The sequence below is a fragment of the Fukomys damarensis genome, unplaced genomic scaffold, assembly GCF_012274545.1.
Source record: "Fukomys damarensis isolate Sample0158 unplaced genomic scaffold, DMR_v1.0_HiC HiC_scaffold_3, whole genome shotgun sequence".
Lineage (NCBI taxonomy): Eukaryota > Metazoa > Chordata > Mammalia > Rodentia > Bathyergidae > Fukomys > Fukomys damarensis.
The window spans coordinates 33,393,875-33,415,496 of NW_022900915.1; the positions used below are offsets into that span (position 1 = coordinate 33,393,875).

Genomic DNA, 21,622 nt, shown 5'->3' on the forward strand with positions numbered 1-21,622 from the left:
AATATATGTCATCCCACATGCTCTTCTTAAAATGTGACTTTAGCATTCCTCGCCCCAGGTGGTAGTATTGTGTCCCCTCCCTTGACCCCTCAATGAGCCTTTCTAATTTCCCTGACAAATAGAGTATATCTGTGTGCCCTTGTTTAGACTATGTTGTCAGAAGGTCTAAATTGTTCAAATGCCGTACACTTTCATTGCTTTGTCTTGGAATCTTGCTGTCATACTGTAAGAAAGACAAACGGTCCCACGTAAGAAAATCATCACACGGAGAGGATGTGGGCAGGTGTGTGCTTAGCAGATAGACCTCGGCCTACAAGGGTCTTGTCTGCTTTCTTTAGCGGTAACAACACACAGAATGGGAAAGTTACATGCATTTTTTAAAAGCAGGTTATTTTGGTTCATGGCTGCAGAGATCCAAACTTAAGGACCTGCATCTGGTGGTGACCTTCTTGTTGGCAAAATCCTAGGTGTGGCAGAGCATTGCGTGGCAGGGGGCAGCATCTCATGTGTGTGTCCTAAGTTTTACCTCTCTCTTATAAAGCCCCCAGGATAGAATCATGGTGGTCACAGCCCCATGACCTAACCTAATTTAAACTGCTTCCCAAAGCTCCCCTGCTTCTAAATACCGTAGTCAGATCACGTTTCCATCCTCTAATATGGCACAATGGGATTAAACTCTGACGTGAGTTTTAGAAAGCACAAACAATATCCACACCATAGCAACCGCAGACAGAAGATTCTAACTTCAAGACATTTGACTCCTTCTAGCGGAAGCCCAGATCTCTTAGAGCAGAGATGGGACAGCCCTACAATGTCCTGTCTTAATTCCTGCACTGCAGAATGCCTGGATATAATAAAACAATTGTCACACACCCTGGACTTCAGGGGTGTTACATTACAGAGTATCCAGAAGCAGGACACTCAGCCTTGCACTGGGGGTGAACCTGAATCCCAGCAACCTGCAGGACCAAGAGGCCAGGAGCCAAGTTCAATTCTGGGGAGGCAGGAATGCTACTCCAAGATGAGAGCAGGCCCACAAAGTGATATTTAGACCTACAACATCCAATTTTCTAAATGTTGTTCTGCTCCTGAAAAATCACCTCTCACTGCTTTAATTATCTGTCTTTCTCTGATTACTAGTGTTTTTGTCATTATTTCATTTACCTGTTTGTTATTTTGGCTTCCTTCTTGTAGGCTGACTACACATAAAATATAGCATTTCCCTATGAATTTCTTGTTGTTTTTTTAACTGATTTTCAAAAATTCCTTTTTATTCAAGATATTAATTTCCTTTATCTTTCAGGTACAGCAAATATTTGTAGGGTAGCATTTGCTGGTTAAGTTTATCACAGTTTCCTCAGTTGAACAGAAATTCTCAGCTGTATATAATCTCTCTCTCCCTCTTTCTCCCTCCCCCCTTACCTCCCTCTCCCTTCTCTCTCACACACACACTTTAAATTTTTTGGTTATTTAAGAAATCTTTTCCTTTGCTTTCATTCCCATATGTTCTATTAGCTTTGTGAAATTAAAATTCACATTTAGCTATCAGAATTGTTAGGACTCCATCTTTGCATACGGCACAAGGTAGGGAAACTGGCTTCATCTTTTTCTATACGATGAGCTGGTTTTGTATTGATTCTTTTCCCTATTTTTTGTTATGGCCTTGTCAAATAGAATGTTTTATTAGTCTATTTTTGAGTTTTCCAGTCTAGTCCATTCAGCTGTTTGTTCTTACATGCATACCATCCTGTTTTCGTTCTCAGACCCATCTTGTTTTTGGTACCATCTGTCCCACCTGTAAGCCCATAGTTTCTCTTGGGACCTTTTGGCCCCATTCCAAAGTGCTCCAAAAAGCAAAAGATTTTTTTAAAAAATATTGAAAGTTCTCTTCAAAATTTAAAATTATTCTTCCTTCATCTCATATTGTCCTTTACTACATTCTCACAGGCTTCCATTCACCCGTAATATTCCAATTTTTCTTATACTGAAAACCTGGTAACCAAATCTTATTTGGTCTAAGCAGAGGAAACAGTGATCCTGCAAAAATAGGGCAAGAGATTTAACACGTGGCTTTGAGCCTTCTGCTTTAGACCCCCAGAGACCTTTCCTTGTCCTCAGCTATCACCTGCAGATGTACCTTTGTGGGGAAGGCTTTTATTGCCCGGTGCACAGGAGCCGTTGTAAACCTTTGGAACTCACTTCAGAAAGGTTACACCATGCAGTCAGGCTGGAAAATTCGAGATATTGGGCTATGGAAACACAGCTGTGGAAACTTTTGAATAGCTTTCCTATCTCCCCAAATTTAAAAAGAGAGGTTCCCAATTTTACATTTTTCAGCAAGCAATGTTTATAGAATACCTTCCTGACCCACACATCATTAAATTATTTTTAAGTTTGTTTACCAAATGGTTATTGAGGACCTACAGTATGCCTGATTCTATAGCAATTGATGGAGATTTATGAAACAGTAATCCAGCTGAATTCTGATCTTACAGAGATTACTGTGTCTTTACAGGTAACAATAATTACATAGGTGATTTTTTTAAAAAACCAGTGAAAATAATTTGATCTGGGATATGATTGAGAAAATTTAAATAGTTTCATTGATTTTAATATTTTTCAAAATAGGTGCTGCCAACACCCCTACCTCCCCAAGTACTCAGTCCATAGTTGAAACCACTAAGATAAAAATACCCTTTTTAACCATTAAGCATTTTGCTTGTATTGCTTCCCCTAAGGAAAGAATTTCAACAGGTTAACATGAAGCAGCCAACATTTACATTTTTTAAATATTTTTATTTTCTACTTTTATAAGCTCAAGCTGTCCAAATAAAATGGAGTTTCACAAATAGGAAAGTGGAATCATTATTTCATTATACTTTGATCTATGCAAATAAAACCAAGATATTATACTTTGAGGGAGAGGAATGTGGAAAGTTTTAAGAGAGCCTCAAATGATTAAATATAACAAATGAGTTGTTGAAGTCAATCTTTATATTTAACCTAAATGTTTATATGTCATTGAGGTGAAGAGTATTGAGAAGGGATATATAATGTAAGTTCAAGGATAACTGTTTCATAACTGTAATGGCTAACACCTATAAGCTGCTACATTGTCCAGAGCCCTGATCATATTTTTCTTTAAGTCTTATAAATCAGACTTATCAATTGTAGGGTCAGTTTGAACAAAACATTAAGAAGTAAGTCTAGCTTTATCATAAAGGAGTTGAACCTGATACAAAGAATTATTTCCCGATGACAAAGATTATTACACACTAGAATAATTTACATGGGAAGTGAATGATTCACCTTCTGTAGGGAACTTTATTTAATAACAATCAATTCAACTTAAGTCAAAGTTGGTCTTATCTCTCAACTTCATGCTCAAATGTGAATACATATATATTATTTAATAGATAATATATTAGATATTAGTCTCCAAATGCATATTAGTATATCATATGTATATTAGTTGATATATTAATATTGTTATATTACATATGTGATATATATTATATTATACTATATTACATATATAAGTGAAAAGGCTTTTTCTCTTGAAGATATAATGGAAAAGTATATGCAAAACTTTCCACACATGCAAAAAGGCAAAACAGCTTTGGTTGGAATCTTAACTCCATTTCTTTTTTGCTATGTATTCATATTCAACTTCACATTTGTGATTTTCTTTTTCATAGAGAAAACTTGGGAGGGGTTAAAGCATAACACTAAGTATCCAGTCATTTAATAAACAGTGTTCTCTATCCCAGGAATACTACCTTCCCTTGTGACCTCTACCCCTTCCGAACATTCTAAAATTAAAGCTTCTAAGCAAGAGAGAATATGGCACCCCCCAAAAAATAAATAAAAGATTCTCAGTTTGGGACTCAAATTTCTCTAAGCCCATTAAACTAATGTAAAATTTTAGCAGCATATATAAATCCGCCAATATAACTGATCAACATTTTTATAATTGACAAGATGACACCAATAGAAACATCAGATTAAGCTCTATTATTTATAATTGGAATTAAAGTCATATTCATCATACGGTCAAGTTTTTTTAATGCCAAGACAAAGTTACACAATTAAGATCAGAAGATACCATAACAACAATAAAAATGATAATTTACTGTTGCTTCAATATATAATGAAAGATTTAGGCAAAACACAACCTTTATTTTCCTGCATGATAAACCCTAATTAAATTTTCTTCCTTTAGATTCTTCCTGATGTTTTAATGAGCAGTCATCTTGCATCCATAGAAAGGTGTGATTGACATGGATCAATCTGTCTCTCCTTAACAGGGACAAGTGATCCATACGTGAAGTTTAAAATTGGAAGAAAAGAAGTTTTTAGAAGTAAAATAATACACAAGAACCTCAATCCTGTGTGGGAGGAGAAAGCTTGCATTCTTGTCGATCATCTTCGAGAACCATTATATATAAAGGTGGGTCTCTTGTTTGTTTATCCCTATTGTAATTTGACATAGAAATCCTTGTTTAAGTCTTTTTATCATGTCTGTCTGTCCAGTGAGGTTCATGTACGGATGATGCTAGTGAAGGCATTTTTTCTTCAGGGTGTTTCTTTTGCATTCAGGAGCATTGAGACGCATGTCTCCTTCAGCTCGGTGCTATCAACTGATTCAGTACACTTTGGGAGCATATGAAAATAAGTGTCCAAATAATCTAGCAAGAGGGGAAGCTTAACACAGAACCTAGCTTCTCTGCTTAAGAATTATTTTTTTAACTCTTCCTGTAGGAGTTGCTAGGTTAAGAGGACGAAGGCTTTCCCCTACCCCCGCCATGGCATTGTCTACTGACATGGGAGTGCTCCAAGAAGGAGAAGCCACCTGGAAAAACGTGACTTTGCTGTGTGCAAGACTCTCACTCAACCAATATGGTGAACTTGGTTCCCACCTGGTTGACACAGAAATGACCAGTGGCCCTATGTTCTCTGCAAGCGATCAGCTCGTTAAACCCTATGCTGAGTCCTGGATGCTGGCAGAGCTGTGGTGTGAATTCCCAGAGTTTGTGGTGATGGAACTCATATGTCCAGCAGAGACACTTTAGAGAAGAGGAGGCCCCACATTTGCACCAACCAAAAGCTGGAACCGCTCATCCCTGTCAATCAAAAAGCCATGTGCAATCTGCTCTGTCCCGGCCACTTCCCCCTCAAAACTAGTCATGTTTAAAGGTTGTCACATTGAGTAACTTCCCAGACTTCCTGGTTGTTAAAGGTAAAATTGAAAGGTTCAAGACTAAGGAGGATGTATAGTTTCTTAAAAACTTCAGGGCTAGAGTGTTAGCCAAATGATCCATACTTTCCAGTGAATGCTGCTACCAAGGGGAAAGCGAGAAGCCATCATATGCAGCCAAGGGGACCCTGCATCATGGATAATGAGAAAAATGGCATCATTGAACGCTTCAGAAGAATCCCTGGAATGGCTGTGCTTAACATAAGCAATTAGAACGTTCTGAACTTGCTCCTGGCAGAGTAATGAAAAAGACCCCACTGAAACCCCTGAGAATGATGTTGGAGCTCCAGCCATTTAGTAAGACCATGGCCAGCATCATTTTTCCCCACGTTAGCTGTCACAAACTCTGGGTGGGTAAGAGAGCAGCAGCAGCAGCAGAGGCCAAAGTGGCTGAGAATGGGGTCATGTGCAAGAGGCACGTTGGAGAGAAGAAAGGAAAGAGAGCTCTTGGTGATAAGAAACAGAAGAAGCCTTTGGAGAGTGGAAAGTAAATTTGAAATTACCATGAAACCAACAACTAAAAAAAAAAAAAAACAAGCTGAAAAGAAACTTCTACCACAGAAGAAGAGAGGCCTTAGAGGCCTTCTAGGTGCAGTGTTCAATGTGTTTATTCCATGAAAGTTGAATCATTTTGGATAGCTCTTTTGAATACTTGATCTGAGGCAGTAAGAAAAATTAAGTTATGTTAATTAAGCTCCATCATTCCTGGTTGCAAACAAAATTCTTTACTTGGGAAGTGAGAAGGGTAAAGATATTGGGGAAGAAAACTTCCTTCTCTATTATATTGCCAAAATAATATTTTTTGTTTTTGTTTTTTGAGACAGGGTCTCACTATGTAGTTGAGACTGACCTGGAACTCACCATGTAGCCCAGGCTGGTCTCGAACTCACAGTGATCCTCCTGTCTCAGCCTTCCGAGTGCTGGGATTACAGGCATGCACCACCACACCGCCCTGCCAATCTCTTTTGAATACTTGATCTGAGGCAGTAAGAAAAATTAAGTTATGTTAATTAAGCTCCATCATTCCTGGTTGCAAACAAAATTCTTTACTTGGGAAGTGAGAAGGGTAAAGATATTGGGGAAGAAAACTTCCTTCTCTATTATATTGCCAAAATAATATTTTTTGTTTTTGTTTTTTGAGACAGGGTCTCACTATGTAGTTGAGACTGACCTGGAACTCACCATGTAGCCCAGGCTGGTCTCGAACTCACAGTGATCCTCCTGTCTCAGCCTTCCGAGTGCTGGGATTACAGGCATGCACCACCACGCCTGGCCTTGCCAAAATAATTTTTAAGCCTTTCCTTTCAGTGAATGTAGTTTTTTTTTAAAGATGAAAACTTAAGGAATTGCAAGACTAATTCTTTGTTAAAAACTTACTTGCTTTATTTTTATACCTAACTTCCCTTTTCTTCATGTCATGTTCTGTGCTCCTATGTTCTGACTTTTCAGTAACCAAACTTCTTACTACCACAGTGGGATGTGCCTCATCCTTTCCCCTAAATTGGTGAAGTATGAGCCCCAAAATCACATTAAATCCTTCAACATTCATTGGATAATTAGTCTTGCCTGCAAGGTTTCTTAAAAACTAATTGATTCTTTTTTGATGAAAATCCATCTGTGAAAAGATGGTTAGAAAATATTAAGCCGGGCTGGGAATTTAGCTCAGTGGCACCATGCCTGCCTTGCACCATGCCTGAGTTTAATTCCTGGTACCAAAATGAAAAAAACAAAAGAAAGAAAAGAAAATATTAAGCCTACAACCTTCCCATCTGTAGCTAAAGGAACATGAAGTCCCAGGGTGAGGTGGAATCTCAGTGTTATTTTCATCTGCATCTCTCGAATGATCAGTGATGTGGAACATTTTTTCATATATTTACTTGCTGCTTTTCCTTCTTTGATAAATGTCTATTCATTTTGGATGCCCATTTTTGAAACGGGTCCTTATATTTGGGAGGGCTGAATATTTTGAGTTCTTTATATATTCTAGATCATAGTCCTTTGTCTGAGGATCAGCTGGTAAAAATTTGTAGGCTGTCTTTTAGTTCTGTTGATGATTTCTTTTTCAGTGCAGAAGCTTTTTAATAAAATGAGATCCCAGTTGTTGATTCTATCTGCTAGTTCCAGTGCTACTGAGGATTTGTTCATAAAGTCTTTTACTATGCCAGTGTCTTCAAGAGTTGTGCCTAACTTATCTTCCAGCAACTTTAGTGTTTCTGTTTTACTCTTTAGATCTTTAATCCACTTGGATTTTAATTTAGTGCATGGTGAAAGATAAGGGCCTAGTTTTAATCTTTGGCAGGTTGAAATCCAGTTTTTCCACATCATATATTAAAGAGGCTATCTTTTCTCCATTGAGGATGGTCAACTCCTTTGTCAAAGATGAGGTAGCTGAGTATATCTGGGTTTGTTTTTGTGTCTTCCAGTCTGTTCCACTGATCCTCAGGTCTGTTTCTTTGCCAGTAACATGCTGTTTTTATCACAGTGGCTTTGTAGTATAGTTTCAAATTGGGAATTGTTATACCCGCTGCCATGTGTCTGTTGCCTAGGATGGCTTTTGCTATTCTAGGTCTCTTATGGTTCCAAATGAATTTTTGGATTCTTTTTTCTAGTTCTGTGAAATATAGTGTTGCAAATTCAATTGGCATTGCATTGAATGTATATAGCAGTTTTGGTAGTATGGCCATTTTCACTGTGTTGATTCTTCCTACCCAGGAGCAGGAGATATCTTTCCATTTTTTTATATCCTCTTCAATTTCTTTTTTCACAGTGCTGTAGTTTTCAGTGTAGAGATCTTTTGCTTCTTTTGTTAGATTGATTCCTAGATACTTCATTTTTTTGGGTGCTATTGTAAAAGGAATTTTTTCCCTTATTTCTCTCTCAGTGAGTCTGTTATTTGTGTATAAGAAGGCTATTGATTTTTGGGTGTTCACCTTGTATCCAGATACTCTACTGAATCTGTCAATTAAGTCTTCAAGTCTTTTGGTGGAGTTCTTTGGGTCTTCAATGTAGAGTTATTGCTTTAATTTCTTTCTCTTGTCTAATTGCTATGGCTAATGTTTCCAGAAGTATATTGAAGAGGAGTGGTGATAGTGGGCGTCCTTGTCTTGTTCCTGATTTTAACATGAAGGTTTTCAGTTTTTGGCCGTATGATGTTGGCTATTGGTTTTTCATAGATAACCTTTATTAAATTGAGGTATAGACCATCTATTCCAATTTTTTGCAGTGTTTTTATCATGAATGGGTGTTGAATTTTATCAAATGCTTTTTCGGCATCTATTGAGAGGATCATATGGTTTTTGAACTTGATTTTGTTAATAGAATGTGTTATGTTTATTGACTTTTGTATGTTGAACCACCCTTGCATCTCTGGAATAAATCCGACTTGGTCAGGATGCATGATCTTCTTGATAATCCTCTGTATTCTGTTTTCTGTTACGAAGAATTTTGCATCTATATTCATTAAGGAGATTGGTCTGTAGTTCTCTTTTTTTAGTTGCATCTTTCCCTGGTTTGGGAATCAAAGTGATACTAGCTTCCCTTTCAATTTCATTGAAAAGTTTGAAGAGTAATGGCAGTAGTTCTTCTCTAAATATCTTGTAAAATTCAGCAGTGAATCCATGAGGGCCTGGACTTTTCTTTGTTGGTAAATTTTTAATTACATTTTCAATTTCACTGACTGTAATTGGGGTGTTTAAAATGTTTTTATCTTCTTTGTTCAGTTTTGGTAATTTGTATGCATCTAAAAATATGTCCATTTCTTCTGTGTTTTCTATTTTATTGGAGTACAGGTTCTCAAAGTAGGTATTAATGATCTTCTGGATTTCTTTTGGATCTGTGTGACTTCGCCTTTTTCATTCCTGATTGCATGGATGTGAGCCTTTTCTTTCCTTTTTTTGATAAGATTAGCTAAGGGTTTGTCAGTTTTATTTATTCTTTCAAAAAAACCAACTCTTTGTTTCATTTATTTTTTGTATCATTTTCTTAGTTTCCATTGCATTGATTTCTGCTCGGATCTTTATAATTTCCTCTCTTGTTCGAGTTTTGGGTTTTTCTTGCTCTTGTTTTTCTAGGAGTCCAAGTTTCATCATTAGGTTGTTTATTTGAGCCTGTTCTGTTTTCCTAGTGTGGGCATTCAATGTTGTGAATTTTCCCTGTAGAACTGCTTTCATTGTGTCCCACAGATTCCTGTATGTTGTATTGGCATTTTCATTTATTTGTAAAAACTGTCTGATTTCTTCTCTAATTTCCTCTGTAATCCATTGATTGTTTAGGAGAGGGTTGTTCAGTTTCCATGTGCTTATGAAGTTCCTACAGTTTCTTGTGCTATTGATCTCCAGCTTGATTGCACTGTGATCTGATAATATACAGGGGATGACTTCAATTCTTTTGCAATTATTTAGACCTGTTCTGTGAGCCAGTATGTGGTCTATCTTGGAGAATGATCCATGTGCATCCAAAAAGAATGTATATTCTGATTTTGTGGAGTGGAATACTCTGTAAACATCTATTAAGTCCATGTGTTCCAAAGCTTGGTTAAATTCTATTATTTCATTGTTGATTTTCTGCCTCGATGATCTGTCAATTTGTAATAGTGGGGTACTTAAATCCCCCACTACAATTGTATTAGTGCTTATTTGGTTTTTCATGTTACTTAATATTTTTTTATATAGTTGGGGGCATTTATATTTGGTGCATATATGTTTATGATTGTCAACTCTTCCTCTTGAATTGTTCCCTTTTCAAGGATGTAGCATCCTTCTTTGTCTCTCTTAATGAGTTTTGGTTTGAAATTTACTTTGTCTGTGAATAAGATTGCTACCCCTACTTTTTTCTGGTCTCCTGACACATGGAGAATTGTTTTCCTTCTTTTCACTTTCAGTCTATGGGCTTCCTTTTTCACTAGGTGTGTTTCTTGTATACAACATATTGTTGGAATTTGCTTCTTAATCCATTCTGCCAGTCTATTTCTCTTGATTGGTGAATTGAGGCCATTAACATTGATGGTTATAACTGATATGTTCTGACTTATTATTGTCATGTTATTGTTCTTTTGTTGACTGTTTTTACTTTTTCTCCCCTCTCATTTTAGTTTCTTGCCTTGCCTATTTGATTTGGTCTGTTGGGCCTCATGGTATTGTGACCTTCATTGTCCTTTTCTAGGATATTGTTTAGAATTCCTTGTAGTGCTGGTTTGGTGTTCATGAAATTTCTCAGATGTTCTTTTTTGTGGAAGTATCTTATTTCCCCATCTATTTTGAAAGAAAGTTTTGCAAGATACATCAGTCTAGGTTGGAGGTTGTTTTCTTTTCGGACTTGGAATACCTCACTCCGGGCTCTCCTTGACCTAAGGGTTTGCGTTGAAAAGTCTGCTGTGATTCTAATGGGCTTTCCTTTGTGTGTGATTTGTTTCTTTTCTCTTACTGCTTGTAGTATTTTGTTTTTCTGTTGGATTTCTGGGATCTTGATTATTATATGTCTAGGTGTAGATTTTTTTTTGTCATGGCTAGTTGGAGTTCTATATGCCTCACTTATCTGTATGTCTAATTCTTTCCTTCTGTTTGTGAAGTTTTCTGTCATTAATTCTGTGAAGAGCTTTTTTAAGTCATTTGTGTTTTCTCCTGCTATTTTAGGAATTCCTATCAGTCTTATGTTATTTTTCTTTGCATCATCTAGAAGTTGTTGGGTTGATTTCTCATGATCCCTTACTGTTTTTGAGAGACCTCTTTTTTCATGGTCACTGACTGCGATCCTATCTTCTATATCTGAAATTCTGTCTTAGCAATCTTTTATTCTGTTACGTACACTTTCAATAGAGTTTTTAATCTCCTGCATATCTGTTTGAATCTGTTTTATGGATTCCATTTCTTTCCTCTGTTGGGCATTCATTGTTTCCATTTCTTTCTTATGCTGAGTCTTCATGGCATCTATCATGGTCTTGAGCTCATCTATATTTTTGTCAGTTTCTGTTCTAGAGTCTGGAATCATGACTTCCATTTTGCTCATCATCTCTCTGGTTAACTGGGAAATTATTTCTGATTTGAATTTTTCTAGAGCCTGATTGATCTGTTTTGTTACCTCTTGTGCTATGGGTCCAGGGTGTCCTGCTGGTTCACTATCAGACTTTTCATCCTCAGTTGTCCTATTGTTTGCCATTGGTGAACTGGAAATCTGTCTTTATGTCTTGCTTAAGTGTTTTCTCATTTTTATTTTTGTTGTTGGGTTGTTCTTGGTTTAATTTCTGGGTAGTACTTAAATCTTCCTGATATAGTTGCGTTTTAGCTTTTGAGTTTCTAATGACTCATAGACATCCTCATTTTCATAATATCAGAGAAAACAACTCATTAAATCAATCACAATCCTTCATCCCAATTGATACATTCAGCAGCCCAATAGGATCAAGCACAGCTTGCAAACTGACCACTTGTGGTAGTCATTAATCTATCACCATTAAACCATGTGAATTAAATTAATATCAAGAAGCAGCCCAAAATATGTTTGCAGTGAATACTCTTTTCAATATAGCCTCTTTACCATTTAGGATGGGGGGGTTACACTGAGTTAAGATGAGAGGAGTAGATAAGTGAAAGAACTGGAGCAGGTTTGAAGTGAAACCAGAGGACGTAGAATGACCTTACTATCTTTATGAAGCTATTAACTTCAGAGGGGATAGACAGAGTGCAGGAATAAGGACAAGAATATATCCCCTTAACAGTAACAGGGGCTTGCCTTCCCTTGAAGCTACAGAGCCATGAGTGAGGTAAAATGACTGGAGAAAAGAACATAAAGAAAAAAAAAGAAAAACAACAACAACAAGAAACAAACAAAAAAAAGGAAAAAGAAAAGTAATAAAAGAAGAAGTCTGAGTTAGGGCAGGAGCAGGAATAAAAAGGAGATGAGGGATAATATGGTGGAGCAAGAGTCTAAGTTGGAGCAAGAGGACAGAAAAAAGAAAGAAATTCTAGGGTGAAATGAGGAAAAGAAAAAAAAGAATTTGAAGGGCCTCTTTCAGACTATGTTTCTGTTGTCATATTATACCACATGTACAGCCATGTGCAGAACCGAATCCCCTGATCTCGGCTAGCCAATGGTAGGTCCCCACGACACAGACTGACCTCAGTCCACAAAGCCTAACTTGAGTTTCCCAACCGCAGGGTTGAACTCCACTCGGTTCTATTACAGGTTTCCCCTGCCCTTTCTTTAACAATGTTCAAAGTTGGGAGCTCAGAAAACTACCCTTCATGAGCACCTATGGCTCTGCAGAGTGGGTCCAAGGACTGGCCCAATCAGGAGGTCAAACATTTATAATTTCTTTACGGTGAAAGCTTTCAAAATCCTTTTTCTTATATTTAAAGGAATACTACACACAAATGAAGAATAGAATATCAAATGAGTATTTGGAAAAATCAAATACAAAAATAACAAAATGGCAGCAGTTACTGATATCTTGCAACAATAACCTCGAATGTAAATGATCTTAATTCTCCAATCAAAAGACTTATATTGTTAGATTACATTAAAAAGCAAGACCCAAATATAGTATATGTTGCCTGCAAGGAACACCTTATCCACAAAGACATACACAGAATCAAAGTAAAAGAATAGAAAATAACATTGCATGCAAGTGGAATCTGAAAGTAAGTAGAATTAGCCAGGACACAACAGATTTCAAGTCAGAAGTACTGGGAAGAGACAAAGAAGTTCACTGCATATTGTAAAGGGCATTGTCCACCAAGAAGATGTAACAGTTATGAACATAAACACACCAAACATTGGCATACCCAATTTCATAAAACAAAACCCACTCAACATAAAGCAATAGAGAGTACAATTATACCAAGTGACTTCAGTATTCCATTTTCACAGATATAAAGGTCATTCAGACAAAAAAATAAAATCAACAAAAAATACCAGATGTAGACTACAGTATGGACCACAAGAACTTAAAAAGACATCAAAATTTTCCATCCAACAACAGTGGAATATACATTCTTTTCAGAGGTTCATGGAACTTTCTTCAAAGTAGACTGTATCTAGGCTTCAGAGTAAGTCTTAATAGCTATGAAAAATTGAAATAATCTCACACATCCTATCATTTTGAATGCACTTTCCCTACCCTGGCTCCACATTTGATGCACGGGTCTTCTTCCCTTACTGTCCTTCCTAAACATACCAGTACAGTTTACGTAACTCCTGTACCCTGAGGTGTTTTTCTTCCTTTGCACTTATTACTACCTGACATAGGTGCATATTTTCTATATCATTCCTCACCTTAACCCCCATGTAAGCTCCAAGAAATCAAAACTTTTGGTGATTTTGTTAACTGCTATATTTCAAGTGCTTAAAGCAGTATCTGACCGATAACAAGTGCTCATTCTATATTTTTCAAATAAATGAACAAATGCATGAATCATTTCAACTGCCAAGTCAAAATTACTCTGAAACCATAATTACCTGCAGACATTTTGTCATGTGAATTAATAAAGTTTCATTCATGTTGAAGCCATTGAGTTGAGGTTTCTATGACTTATATCCAAAAGGATTTTCAGTGACGCATGCCCAAAGCAATTTTTCTTGATAAATATTGAATTACATTACTAAGTGAATTCCTTGTTTAGGATAAAATGTCTATTGTCCTAAGTTCACTCAGAAATGGAATATGGTATTCCTGAGCCAAAGCAACTCTCACCTAATGTTTCCAGCTCCCAGAGTGGAGGTTCCAGGAAAGCAAAGATTTTGTGTAAATCAATCATTTTTGAATTCCCAGTGCTTCTCCTAGAGTGGGTGCCAAGTTATATTTGTTAAATTTAAATGTGCTCTGTTTCTGAAATCCATTACAAGAATTGAATCTTGCCTCTTCTTAGTCCTAGATCTTGGGAGCAAATAACCTAAACTTTTTCAGCTTTAAAATTTTTATCTGAGAAATAGAAACAATACCTTAGTAAGTGCCTGCTGAGAGAGTTAAGTTACAAAATCTTTCTAATGTGTTTAAAATTATGCCCCAATTAGAGGAAATACTGAGTAAGCATTAATAAACATTGACTTGCTTGCTATTTGAGTGGGAATAACTTTTCTTTTTTACTTCTCCTGTGCTCTGTGTTTCTGAAGATCCATCTATAATAATGCCCTCTCTGACAGATGATTTATAGATCTTAGACCCCAGTAGTATAACCAGTGATTTCATTAATAAATGCATTCTGGGATTTCCATTATTTCCCATGTTTGAGACATCACTGATTAATAGGAATAAAGAGCTGAAGTAAAATCCCAGGACTAGGACTGTAGGAAGGATTCTCAGTGTGTGATTACAGAGTTTATACACTAATCACCCCATTGGGCTGTCCGTGCTGATCAATTCACTGGGTTCCTATGTGTGGATGTACTTCACGTGTTCTCAGTGTTTATATGCCTCCTACCTTTTCTCCAAGATTGGAAGTCCAAAAAGGACATGATTGGAAGGAATTGCATAAGAAATTTATGTAAGGTGTTGTGTAAATTTTTTGTTGTAACATATAATGCTTTAGCCACCTGTGAGTTTTGAAATGTCAGTTATCTAATGTGTGGTGCACACATGTGACATGCCTCTGAACAGATGACTAAGGCTCAGAAGTGTAATTAATCAGGGAGAATATTTATTGCACAAGTGCTGAGCTTTCCACAGTAAATGTACTCCTGAAAATCTGTGTGTAAATCAAATGACAGCAAAATGAATGATATAAAAGACATAAGGGAATAATAAGGGAAGCTTATTACTTAATCAATTCCCTTGTGACTCTTCAAGTCTAAGAATCCTTTTGTAATGCAAAGTATTTATCTTTTGGTTTCAAATCAATTTTTGCATATTCAGTTTTCTAAAAAATTGAAGTTTACCTGTACTAGTATAAAAAGCAGTAACTGATTCGAGGCTGTTGTACCTTTTGTTTCCTAGGTACTGGGCTTTCTAGCTGTTATGCTAAGAAATGGATACAGGAGTATATTGATTTCCTGAGGCTTGTGATTGTCACATGCTGGAAAATGCAGTGGCCTGGTCACCCACTCAGGAGTGGACTGATCCGTTTATGCTCATTTATTTCAGTGCTCAATACATATAGTTTATATTTTAAAAGATTAAGAAGCATAGCCCTAAACCTCATCTAGTAGCTTTATTTTCCTCTTAAAAGCCCTCTCAGATCTCCTTTATTCTTTCTTTTCATATCCTATTCTTTTTTCATAAAACATATATCAAAATTGGCAACACACATATATATACCAGCTCTATGCTTCCTTGTGTAGCACCTGTCCCATCACTAACCTGTAGGCACGATATCTTTGCTTGCTACACTGTACTCAGTGTCTAGCATATTGCCTGGCACGTCACAAGTATTTAACAACTGGCCAGGGGAAAGAATGAGTGAGAAAGTTAATAAGTGGGTGGCAGCCAGCTAGTTCTCATTTACATGGAGTCCTTTGTAAAAGACCTTAACTGACCGGCTCTTGAGCTGTCCCTCCAACCCCCTTTTACCGTCCAACTCTCAGTTTCTTTCAACACTACTGGTTTCTTACTAATCTTTGAGCACAACAGTCTCTCCTGCATTTGCTGATGCCTCCAACTGGAGTGGTCTTCCCCATTTCAGCGTGGTCTTATATTTCCCATCCTGTAGGTCTGTACACATATACACCTCCTCACAGAAGCCTTCCAGGACTCCCTGTCTAAAATAGCACCTCTCAAATATACCCCTTAGATTTTTACTTGTCCTCATAGCTCTCATCACTAAACTATAGATAGGTTTTTATTGGCTGTCTCAGTTCTTAAATGTAGCATCCAAGAAGTTGGGGACTTTGCTTGTCTTACCACATTATGGTTAAGATCCATGTAAGACACAGAGAAGATACTGAGTAACATTGACAGGAAGAAGAAATGCATTCTCTTTTCTTTCTTCATTTTTACTTGTGTGTTCATGTTAGAATTAGCCCTAGTAATTGCTTGTGACAAAACCTTGAGTTTGACCTTAATATAACTTTACAAAATACCTTAACCACAGTATTTTAATTACTTGTGTGTTTAAAAAAGGCATTAGCCTATAATATCACAGAATTTATTTTCAATGGCCTAAAATATATGAAGGAATTATCATATTTTCATCATCTAATGCCTAAAGTGAAAGCCACATTTGGTGAATTTCGTAGGATCTAACTTTGCCTTCCATTGTAATGCCAATATTTTTCCTGTGATAGAAGAAAAAATATTGTAAGCCTATGTTTTTCACATTTTTCAGTGTATTTCACAGATTAATTGTATTTTATTTGATTTTAGCACCTTTTAAAATCATTTGATTATAAACCAATAATATAAAGATAAAGATGAAATACAATTTACCTTGAATGTGTTATGAATATTTTCCTAATATTCCAAAGAATAAGAACAAATATATTTTAAAAGTAAATTTCACCTTCTTTTAATTTCTTGCCTTGCCTATTTGATTTGCTCTGTTGGGCCTCATGGTGTTGTTGCCTTCATTGTCTTTTTCTAGGATCTTGTTTAGAATTGCTTGTAGTGCTGGTTTGGTATTCATGTAGTTTCTCAGGTGTTCTTTGTCATGGAAGTGTCTTATTTCCCCATCCATTTTGAAAGAGAGTTTTGCAGGATACATCAGTCTAGATTGGAGGTTGTTCTCTTTTAGTACTTGAAATACTCATTCCAGGCTCTCCTTGCCCCAAGGGTTTGTGCTGAAAAGTCTGCTGTGATTCTGATGGGCTTTCCTTTGTATGTGATTTGTTTCTTTTCTTTTCCTGCTTGTAGTATTTTGTTCTTCTGTTGGGTTTCTGGACTCTTCATTATTATGTGTCTAGGTGTAGATTTATTTTGATTGTAGCTAGTTGGGGTCCTATATGCCTAAGTTATCTGAATGTCAAATTCTTCCCCTCTGTTTGGGAAGTTTTCTGTCATTAATTCTGCAAACAGCTTTTTAAAGTCATTTGTATTTTCTCCTGCTACTTCATGGATTCCTATCAGTCTTATGTTATTCTTCTTTGCATCATCTAGGAGTTGTTGGATCGATTTCTCATGATGTCTTACTGTTTTTAAGAGACCTCTCTTTTCATGGTCACTGACTGTAATCTTATCTTCTATATCTGAGAGCCTATCTTCGCATTCTTTTATTCTGTTGCGTACACTTTCAATAGAGTGTTTAATCTCCTGGATATCTGTTTGAATCTGTTTTATGGATTCCATTTCTTTCCTATGTTGGGCGTTTATTTTTTCCATTTCTTTCTTATGCTGGGCCTTCATGGCTTCTATCATGGTCCTGAGCTCATCTATTTTTTTGTCAGTTTCTGCTCTAGAGTCTCGAATCACGACTTCCATTTTGCTCACTATCTCTATGGTTATCTGGGAAATTATTTCTGTTTTGAATTTTTCTAGAGCCTGATTGATCTGTTTTGTTACTTCCTGTGCTTTGAGTTCAGGGTGTCCTGGTGGTTCACTATCGGCCTTTTCATCCTCATTTGCCCTACTGTTTGCCATTGGTGAACTGGAAGTCTGTCCTTGTGTCTTGCTTAAGTGTTTTCTCATTTTAATTTTTGTTGTCGGACTGTCCTTGGTTTAATCTCTGGATTATCACCCAAATCTTCCTGATATAGTTGCACCCTAGCTTCTGTGTCTCTAACGACCCACAGACATTCTCATCTTCATAACATCAGAGAAAACAGCTCATCAAATCAACGGCAATGCTTTACCCCAACTGATACAATCAGCAACACATTAAGATCAAGCACAACTTGGACACTGACCACCTGTGGTAGTCACTAGTCTATCACCCTTAAATCATTTGAATTAAATTGAAATCAAGAAGCAGTCCAGAACATGTCTGCCGTGAACAAAATTTCAATATAGTGTATTTACCATTTAATGGCTCAGAAAGAGCGAGGATGCAAGACCCCTATCTCAGTTAGCTGATGGCTAAACCCCCTGACGCTGACTGACCTCGGGCTGCAAGGCCCAGATTGAGTTCCCCATCCTTCTTTGGAAAAAGTCATCCCAACTTACTGTGTTGAGTTGGCATTGTACAGAAATAGACAACCATATTGGTCTAGAAATGTTAATTTATTTTTATTTTTATTTTAATTTTTTTTCCATGTGTACAGTGGTAACACATCCTACTAAATATGTAAGGTCATATCTATGTGGGTTTGACTACAGAAACTAATAAAGTATTCTCTAAATAATTAAAAAAAGACTAAGATAAGACTATAAGAGCGAGAAGCAATTGAAATATGTTCAGGGACCATTTTCATCTCCAGAATTAAGGATTATTTTAATGTTACATCATTGCCTTTTCTCTTTTACTTTCCTTTAGTTTTATACTATAATAGTACACAGGATCCTAATGAGATAATTAATAATATGAAATAGGAAGTAAAGGGCTAAAGGTGTAGGGAAAGTGGGAAAGGTGGGGGAAAGGTAATAAGGGAGAGGAAAAAAAATATAAGAAATTGAAAAAATGGAAATAAAGTATTTGTAAATGGGGAGAGGAGGAGAGGGGTGAAGGGAGGGCAGGGACAAGGGGAAAAAATGAGAATCAAGACCTATTATGTAAAGGTACAGAATCCCAGTGATGAATGTAATTGTATTGTATACCTAGATTGTACCAATAAACTCAATCAAAAGAAAAAAAAGTTAATTTCAGAAAGTTTTGTTGTTTTGGGTGACAAAGATAACCATTATTTCATAATCAAGACATTTTCATTTTAAACCTGGTATGAATAACGATGTCTTGTCTCCTTGCTTTTTAGGTTTTTGACTATGATTTTGGACTGCAGGATGATTTTATGGGCTCAGCCTTTCTGGATCTCACACAGCTGGAGTTAAACAGGTGACTTTCAAGTGTTGTAAAACTGCTATACCTTGTGCAGCAGGGCCTGTGAGAGACACTGTCAGCCTTCTGGCTGCTCCTAGGGTTGCTGTTGGGTCATGACAGCTGTGAACCTTCAGGCTAGTCAGCCTTTCTCAAACACATCCTTCTCATCTGTCTGATGAGAATAATAGTATCAGCCCCATCCTCCTCATTGCACAACAGCTATTCCACAGAAAAACTGTCAGACACCTGCTGTCTCCCAGCTCTGTGCTAATCTCCGGGAGCCTAGAGTTCAGGGACACACTGTTCAATCCCTCAGTGCTCTGATCATTGTAGTAGGGCATATTAATCACTGTGCATGTCAATCATATTATTCAATTACACTGCTATATGTGCAATAAAATGTGCACACTTTACTTCAAAAGCAGCAACTCTCCTATCACTTGAGCCAAGGTAGAACCTGATTTTGCCATCACTATATTACCAAGAAATACTCCCCAAGTCAGGCAGATTGGCTGTGCTTTCTCATATTATTTAACATTGCTTGACTAGTTGCAAAGCTATACTGTTCCTACTAGTGTGAATCATTCCTTGTACTCACTGGGCATATCGTTTTCAAAATTCATTTCAACATAGGAATTAAGAAGTGATCATACTAGAGAAAGTAAAAAGTGGTTTTAAAAAGTCAAGCAGTGCTGAAACGGATGGTAAAGAAAGCTTCTTTGATGGTTCTGAGGAGAAGGAATTCCTGTTAGGGATGATCATGTCACATCACGTTACAGGGATAGTGGAAAACCAGAAAGCAGACTCATGGGCCAGAGTACTACTTCCTTTTTTCATAAATGTAAATGTGTAGAGAAATGTTCATAGAAAATCCCCCTTTGCATATTATAAATTGGAGCATAGGGGCAGCTTACTGAACTTCCAGTGTATGCTTTGACTGAACAAGAGAGTAGCCTTCTCTATACTTGCTACACACCCTCCATTCTAACCTAGAGCCTAAGCACTGGCTTGGCCTTTGGCTAGAACTTAGGTGACTGATGATAACCCACTTTTGCAGGGAGTATCCTGAAGGGTGGCATATGTGTCCACCGTTGTGAATGCTGGGCTCAAACTAGAAGGCATTGTGCTGTCCTTTCGGTAGATCTCTGCATAAGGATATACATTAGTAGACTTAATCCTGAAGCATAAACTTCTCTTGTTCCCTATTAAAGATAAATTGTGGTGAAAAATAATTTTAAAGGAAAAATAAAGGGTCATTAAGAACATTAACAAAATATTTGGTGTACATTTTGTCACAGTGTATCATTCTATTCCCTCCCATCAAAACCACATATACACATATATAATACATATATATATATATATATATACATATACACATTCTTATACCTATGTATAGACTCTGATATATATACTCTTTTAACTAAGTAGCAGATTATCATTCTTTAAAGCCACAGTTTTGCATATGCCATTCCATTCTATGTATAAATCAGTAGTCTCTGGACATAAAAATGGATAATAATACTTGCCGTATAAATACTTATGCTATTATATAAAGCATTAAGATATCTCTTTGAAAGAAAATAACAGGTAAGCATCATTAAAAGCTGTAAATATCCTTAAGTCTTTATCATATAACCATTATAATATATTATTCGTATTAATTGTATATGTACTCAATGCAGGAAAATGAATAAAATCAAACTGTAATCCTACATGCATATATAGCGTGAATAGGTATAACGCTTGAAATGCATTTGTTAAAATGAAAGGAACAAATTGTTACCTCCAAGTGACTGAAGTACTTGTGCACGCTCAGTTGAATATTTATTTTCCAAAAGTGATTGTGCAACATTGAGTTATCCATAGTAACTTCCTTAGAAATGTTCATGGAATTCCAAAGGATATATAAACCACCTCTAAGTATTATTCATTGTTTCATCATCCTTCAGATCTAAAACTTATATGAGCACAGGTGGAAAGATCCAAAAAATCTGATTTTATATATCAGATATTCTTTTAAATAATTACATATTATTTTAAGATTATGTCTGTAGAGTAGATAAAGCAATTATAGTTTATATTTTCCTGTGTACCTGTTTATTTTACAACATTCTCCTGCTAAAAAAAGAACAGCAACAACAACAAAAAACTCCCAGAGAACCAAAAGTATGGTACTTTTCAGTGAATGACCCTTGTTTAGTTCCTGGACTGAAATGTATAGAAAATAGCTGGTACTGTTCTCTGAGGGTGTAGAGATCACAGAAAAAGGATTTATTGGTCTCTCAATAATGTAGTTCCTGACCTTTTCAGTAACTTTCTAGAGCCCCAAGAAGGATAATAATTTTTCTAGTGAATTCAAGTAGATTTAACTGACTATCAGTTTATTGGATATTTTAAGAGCAACAATAATTATACTAAGAAAATAAAGGAGGACAAAAATTGCTTTGGTTCTTATGGCAATGTATTTTAACTAAGAGTATTTTCTGGCTTATGTATTCAGTGTTGAAAATTAAAATATTTTATATCACAG

At 36.4% G+C, this 21,622-nt stretch overlaps 1 protein-coding gene across 8 annotated transcripts in view; it reads left to right on the forward strand.

The window, feature by feature from the left end:
* The window catches only part of Mctp1 (multiple C2 and transmembrane domain containing 1), a 499,895-nt gene that overhangs the window by 261,761 nt on the left and 216,512 nt on the right, over window positions 1-21,622 (forward strand). For all 8 annotated transcript variants that reach the window (XM_033767611.1, XM_019209437.2, XM_019209438.2 and 5 more), the window contains exons 3-4: window positions 4,308-4,450; window positions 19,025-19,104. In XM_033767611.1, coding sequence (XP_033623502.1) covers window positions 4,308-4,450; window positions 19,025-19,104 — 223 coding nt within the window. The remainder of the gene's footprint in view (window positions 1-4,307; window positions 4,451-19,024; window positions 19,105-21,622) is intronic.